At 49.7% G+C, this 6,632-nt stretch overlaps 1 protein-coding gene across 1 annotated transcript; it reads left to right on the plus strand.

The window, feature by feature from the left end:
* The first annotated feature begins 311 nt into the window (after nt 1-311).
* LOC122547354 (relaxin-3 receptor 1-like) lies at nt 312-3,152 on the plus strand. The gene has a single exon (XM_043685986.1). It carries the CDS (start codon nt 1,808-1,810, stop codon nt 3,008-3,010), a length of 1,203 nt encoding a protein of 400 aa, XP_043541921.1. The 5' UTR covers nt 312-1,807; the 3' UTR covers nt 3,011-3,152.
* The last annotated feature ends 3,480 nt before the right edge of the window (nt 3,153-6,632 follow it).

The following is a 6,632-nucleotide window of genomic DNA, read 5'->3' on the forward strand; positions in this document are numbered from 1 at the left end:
GGGTATATCAGTGTTACAGATAGGGGTGTGGGATATATCAGAGTGTTACAGTGAGGGGTGTGGGTATATCAGTGTTACAGATAGGGGTGTGGGATATATCAGAGTGTTACAGTGAGGGGTGTGGGTATATCTGAGTGTTACAGTGAGGTGTGTGGGTATATCAGTGTTACAGATAGGGGTGTGGGATATATCAGAGTGTTACAGTGAGGGGTGTGGGTATATCAGAGTGTAACAGTAAGACAATGGGATATGTCAGAGTGCTACAGTGAGGGCTCTGTTTCTATCACTAATTCTGTGGTACCGAGGTTCATGTGAGTTATACAGTGCACTTTTATTTTAGACCTCATTTACCTGCTCCACAACAACTGATCGGAAATGCCTCCTCTGCGCAAATGATGAAGTGGTTTCTCAGCGTTTGAAGCTGTCTCGCAGCATATTTCATCGCGTATTCAGCTGTGAACCTGCATCTCCTTTCCCCTCACTCTTCCCCAGGTCCAGAGCTCAGCAGCAAGTGGGCTTGCCACAGAGAGGTTGTGCCCAGCTCCCACGTCGCGAAAAGGGGCGGTGTCTGTGTCGCCATCGGAACCTTCCATGCGGAAAGTTTCGCCAAATCTGGGTTGGGCTCTTGGGGAACAGGTAATAGGCTCAGGGGAAGCGGAGCAGAGCTTTCAGCACCGCGGACAGCGCCAGCCTCCTGGAGCGACCCCTGTCTCGCCGGGCTGCTTGACCGTTTCAGCACCGCGGACAGCAACCGACTGACCCTCAAGGTGGTGGCCTCGAACAATTTGGCGAGGATGGACAGCGACTAGACCCTGAGGGCGAGGTGATGGACCACTGTGAAGTTGCAGGTAGGCAGTGAGGACTGCAGATGTTGGGATTCACAGTCAACAGATGCAGAGCTGGGAAAACACAAGCAGGTCAGACAGCGTCCGAGGAGTAGAAAAGTTAACGTTTCAGGCCGAAACCCTTCGCCAAGGCTTGAAGTTGCATTCTGTGAGTAAGGGAGGAACGGCAGAGGAGATGGATAAGGAAGCACTATTTCCACCAGCCCTGCACGTCTCTGAACGCTGTCCTAAAGACTAAGCTTCCTTTTGGAAGAGTTTATTTGGGGGACTCATTGGTCCCAGGCGCCAACTCTCCTGCACGTAGCTAAGGGATCAAAGAGTGTTCAGAAGAGAGAGAGAGAGAGACTGATAGCCAGTTTCTAGCACATATTTGTAATATATTTAGTAGCAAGCCTTTGATACAAATTGCAAAATTCTGTCACGGGTAAAACATAGCTGAGCACAGTTGCAGTGCAGTGCTGGACAGAGGATGAAACACTTCAAGAAAGTTCTACCGAAGGCATTCAGTGGATTTCAATCTGCTCAAAAATGAAGCACCAAATATTTGCTTTGTGCATGTCTGCCCTCATGTAACGAGTGAGGAAATGAACCTGCATTTCGGTAGCACCTTCCAACACCGCGGGACTCCCCAGAAGTGGTCTGTGGTGGATGCGGGATCTTTTGAAGTTCCAGTATAGGAAACACATCTTGCTAATCTCAGCACAGCAAGATCCCACAACCAGTATTGCAGTAAAGGCTGGGCGTGTCTGTGCTTTGGTGACAACAGCTGAGGGGTGGATGTTGGCCCCAGCTCATTGCAGAGAAGTCTGCACGCCAACTCTTCTTTGACATATTGCCCGTGAGACCTTTTAATTCATCTGAGGAGGCAGGTCACTGCCTGTGGGATAACGTCTCATTATAACTTTGGTATTAATGACAATTACGCAGCTATAAATAGCCTGCATTTAATTGTTTCTTAGTCAATGATTGGCATGTTGCTTTGGCTTGGAGCAACAATGATTGGGACAGATCTTGACAATGCGACAGACAATGATTACTTGGAGATTAACAGCACTTCAATCTTTGAACCAGGCAATTTTGGTGTCTTAGGGGCCTTCTACACCATTTTACGAATCACCATAGCACTGATCTACTCTGTCACGTGCGCCATGGGGATTTTGGGAAACCTCCTGGTCTTGTATCTCATCCAAGGCTTCAACAGACAGAGCCCGTCCACCATCAACCGCTTCGTCTTCAACCTGGCCCTGACCGACTTCCACTTTGTGTTGGTGCTGCCTTTTTGGGCAGCGGAAATTGTCCTGGACCACATCTGGCCCTTCGGCCTTGCCATGTGTAAGCTGGTCCTCTTTGTCACCGTGTTGAACATGTATGCGAGCGTCTTCTTCCTGACCGCCATGAGTGTCAGCCGCTACTGCTCGATGGTGCAAACTCTCAGACCGGGCAGGACTCCCTTCCGGCCCTGCATGGTCAAGTGTGTCATCCTGGCCATCTGGCTTACAGCTATCGCTGTGACCTTACCCCTGACCATATACTCCCAGACCGTCAATATCTACGGCGATGAACTGTGCATCCAGAAATTCCCAGCTGGACAATATTTCTTGGCCTTCCAACACATTCAGAGGATCTTGCTGACTTTCATAATCCCCCTGACAGTCATAACCGTCTGCTATTTGCTGCTTATAAGATTTCTGCACCACCATAAGCTGAGTGGCAACAATGCAAAGAGGCAATCCAAAGTCACCAAGTCTGTCATCCTGTTGATCATGTCCTTTCTCCTTTGCTGGCTACCTAACCATGTGATAACCTGCTGGGGAGTGCTGGTCAAATTAGAATTGGTCCACTGGAGCAGAGCGTACTATATCACTCACACCTACATCCACCCATTCACCATCTGCTTGGCCTACACCAACAGCTGCCTCAACCCCATTATCTACTGCCTGATGCGGAGGGAGTTCAGGGAGGCAATGAAGAATGTCTTCCAAAGGATCTCCTCCGTCAGCTCCCTGTGGACGTGCCAAGGCACCACCCTCTACCCGAGCCAACACGAAGCCAACCAGGTTGGCATCCCCTTGAACCAAATGAACAGCCAGCTGGAATCCAACGCCCCCGGTCAGAGATGTAACACGCTGCCTTCAACCACTTCCAGTCTTGTGCAACAGAACTGAAGGGTGCACTCCAAGTGCTGTCCACTTGGGGGCGCCCAACCTGTGGACTCCATCTATCGCTCAGTCTGACGGAAGAACAATATGCCTGTACGTGTATATAATAAACCATTCAGCATCCCCAGCAACCTCCTTAGCCTTCCTGCTATCCATTTCCAACGTTTTCATCCATTGTGAGTAATAATAGGAGGCAGTCCAGAGAAGGTTCGCGAGGTTGATCCTGGGTATAGAGGCATTTTCTTACAAGGAGAGGTCGAGTAGGTTGGGCCCTGTACTCATTGGCGTTTAAAACATGGATAGGAAAGACTTAGAGAGTTTGGGGCTCAACCAAGGAAAATGGGACGAGTTCAGGTTGGGAAACCTGGTTGGCGCGGGCAGGCTGAGCGCAAGGGCCTGTTTCCGTGCCACATGACTCTACAAGATTGAGAGGTGACCACATTGAAATATGTAAGAGACTTAGGGGACTTGACAGGGTGGAGGTGGAGAGATTGTTTCTCCTGGTGGGAGAGTCCAGAACCAGAGGGGCACCATCTGAGTTTCAAGGGTCGCCCACTCAAGACAGAGATAGGGAGGATTCGTTTCCCCTCCGAAGGGGAGTGAATCTGTGAAATCCTTTACCACAGAGGGCTGTCGAGACTGGGCTATTAAATATATTCGAGGATACAGGAAGGGAATCAATGGTCAATATTGGCTGCTACATCTTAAGATCTTATGATGTTTAGCCAGCTTATCACTACTGGCTTTGACCAAGCCCCATGGAGGAAGATTCTCATTCCTACTGCTCTCTGGAAAAATAAATCTCCAAAGTGAACAGTTCAGTGACTGTCTTGTATTGATGGCCCCTTCACCCTAATTTCAATCTTCCTCACTGTTTTGCTGCACGCGGACATAGTTTAAGGCTGCATTGTCCCAACCTTTCATAATTGCAAAAGACGACCACTTGCAGTCTCCCGTCGGACATGGGAGTGAAAGAAGGCAATTCAGCCCATTGAGTCCACTTCACCATTCAATGAGATCGCCCCTCAACTCTTTCTTTCCCCACCTTTTTCCCTTCCTGATTAAAAAAATCGCAGCCTCGGATATACCTAACGATGCCTGCGGTAAACAATTCCACAGATTCGCTCCCCTCGGAGAGAAGGAATTCCTCCTCATCTCCGTCCTCAATGGGCAACCCCTCATTCTGTGAGCATATCCCACAGCGTGAAACAATCTTTCCACATTTGTTGTCGAGTCCTTTGCTCGGGATGCTAGCTGTTCAATCTGTCCTGAGCTGCTTGACCCTTCAGATGTGGTGCCCACCTCGTTCTTATTTGGTTAGCAATGCCCCAATATCATTTCTACAATACGGAGACGCACACTGCCAAAGTTGAGGGCAGATCTTCAGCTGAGTCGCACGAGGGTGGCACGGTGGCTCAGTGGTTAGCACTGCTGCCTCACAGTGCCAGGGAGCCGGGTTCGATTCCAGCCTGGGGCACCTGTCTGTGTGGAGTTTGCACATTCTCCCCTTGTGTCTGCTTGGATTTGCTCTGGTTTCCTCCCACAATCCAAAGCTGTGCAGGTTAGGGTGAATTGGCTATGCTAAAATTGCTCATAGTGTCCAGAGTTAGTTGCATTAGTCAGGAATAAATAACAGGTAGGGGAATGGGTCTGGGTGGGCTACTCTTCGGACGGTCGGTGTGGACTTGTTGGGCCGAAGGGCCTGTTTCCACACTGTAGGGATTCTAAATCTAATTATAAGGATCAGAACTTCCTTTCATCGCTGCTTCCTGCTCATTCCCAGTCAAATCCATTGTTCCCGGACGGAGGAATTACATCCTGGTGGTGAGCTATCAATGAGTTACCTGCTAACAGTGGGTTGGCATTGGGTATCCAATTTTGGTGTCACCATTTTAGGAAGGACAGCGAGAACTCTGAAAGGGCACAGAGGGAGGTTACCCCCCAGAGTAGGATGCGGGAGAGACTGGGAGAAGCCTTCAGAAACGGTTAAGGGGCAAGTTGGAATCACAAGAGGGTGATGGGGGGGGGGGGGGGGGGGGAGAAACCATTCCCACTGGAGAGCAGGGGTCGGTCACCAGAGGGTGTCGTGGTGTGAAGGGACTCGGGAAAAGAACTAGAGGGAGGGGAGATGAGGCAATTCCATATTGCTTTTTGCCAGAGTGCTGTTTTTTTAAGATTCACTCACAGGACGAAGACAGCGTTGGCTGAGCCAGTATTTCTTCCTCATCCCTAATCAGAGGGGAATCTACTGCATCGCTGTGGGTCTGGAGTCACATGTAATCCAGACCTAGTGAGGATGACAGTTTCCTTCCCGAAAGGACCATGAGTCAAACACATTGGGTTTTTCTCCCCCCAACAATGGTCATCATTAGACTCTTAATTCCAGATTTTTACTGAATACAATTTTGACATGGCGGGGTTTGAACCCGGGTCCTCAGATCATTACCTGGGTCTCTGGATTAGCAGGCCAGCGGTGATAGTCCCCCCCCCCCAGCACTGCCTGAATGGGAGAAGGTTCACAGGACCATAAAATCCTTACAGTGTGGAAACAGGCCCTTCAGCCCAACAAGTCCACGCCAACCCCATCCAGACCCATCTCCCAACCCTATTACTCCACATTTGGGGCGGCACGGTGGCTCAGTGGTTAGCACTGCTGCCTCACAGCACCAGGGACCCAGGTTTGATTCCAGCCTCGGACAACTGTCTGTGTGTAGTTTGCACATTCTCCCCGTGGGTGCTCTGGTTTCCTCCCACAATCCAAAGATGTGCAGGTTAGGGCGGATTGGCCAGGCTAACTTGCCCGTAGTGTTAGGTGCATTAGTCAGAGGGAAATGGGTCTGGGTGGGTTACTCTTCAGAGGGTCAGTGTGGACTTGTTGGGCCGAAGGGCCTGTTTCCACACTGTAGGGAATCTAATAACATTTCCCCTGAGCAATGCCCCTAACCTACACAAGATTCAACAGGAGCGTTCAAAAGTGGATAGGGAGATTAGAGTCATGGAGATGTACAGCATGGAAACAGACCCTTTGGTCCAACTCATCTATGCCAACCTGAAATTAATCTGGGTTTGCCAGCACTTGGCCCATATCCCTCTAAACCCTTCCTATTCATGTCCCCATCCAGATGCCTTTTAAGTGTTGTCATTGTGGCAGCCTCTACCACTTCCTCGGGCAGCTCTTTCCATACACGCACCACCCTCTGCGTGAAAATGTTGCCCCTTATGTCCCTTTCCCCTCTCACCCTAAACCTATGCCCCTCTAGTTATGGACTCCCCCAAGCACAGGAAAAAAAAACCTTGTCCATTTGACCTTGAAGGGGGCAAAGGATTTAACAAAATTCGATTGATCAGCTCTTCCCCAGGGGGGTGGCACAGGAGGGAATCCTGATGGACAGGATGTACATGTATTTGGAAAGGCAAGGACTGATTCGGGATAGTCAACATGGCTTTGTGCCTGGGAAATCATGTCTCTCAAACTTGATTGGATTTTCTGAGAAAGTAACAAAGAGGATTGATGAGGGCAGAGCAGTAGATGTGATCTATATGGACTTCAGTAAGGCATTTGACAAGGTTCCGCATGGGAGACTGATTAGCAAGGTTAGATCTCACAGAATACAGGGAGAACAAGCCA

The sequence above is a fragment of the Chiloscyllium plagiosum genome, unplaced genomic scaffold (assembly GCF_004010195.1).
Source record: "Chiloscyllium plagiosum isolate BGI_BamShark_2017 unplaced genomic scaffold, ASM401019v2 scaf_14636, whole genome shotgun sequence".
Classification (NCBI taxonomy): Eukaryota; Metazoa; Chordata; class Chondrichthyes; order Orectolobiformes; family Hemiscylliidae; genus Chiloscyllium; species Chiloscyllium plagiosum.

What these genes read in the sequence shown, in the direction of transcription:
- LOC122547354 (XM_043685986.1), top strand. Translation starts at nt 1,808, where the DNA reads ATGATTGGCATGTTGCTTTGGCTTGGAGCAACAATGATTGGGACAGAT.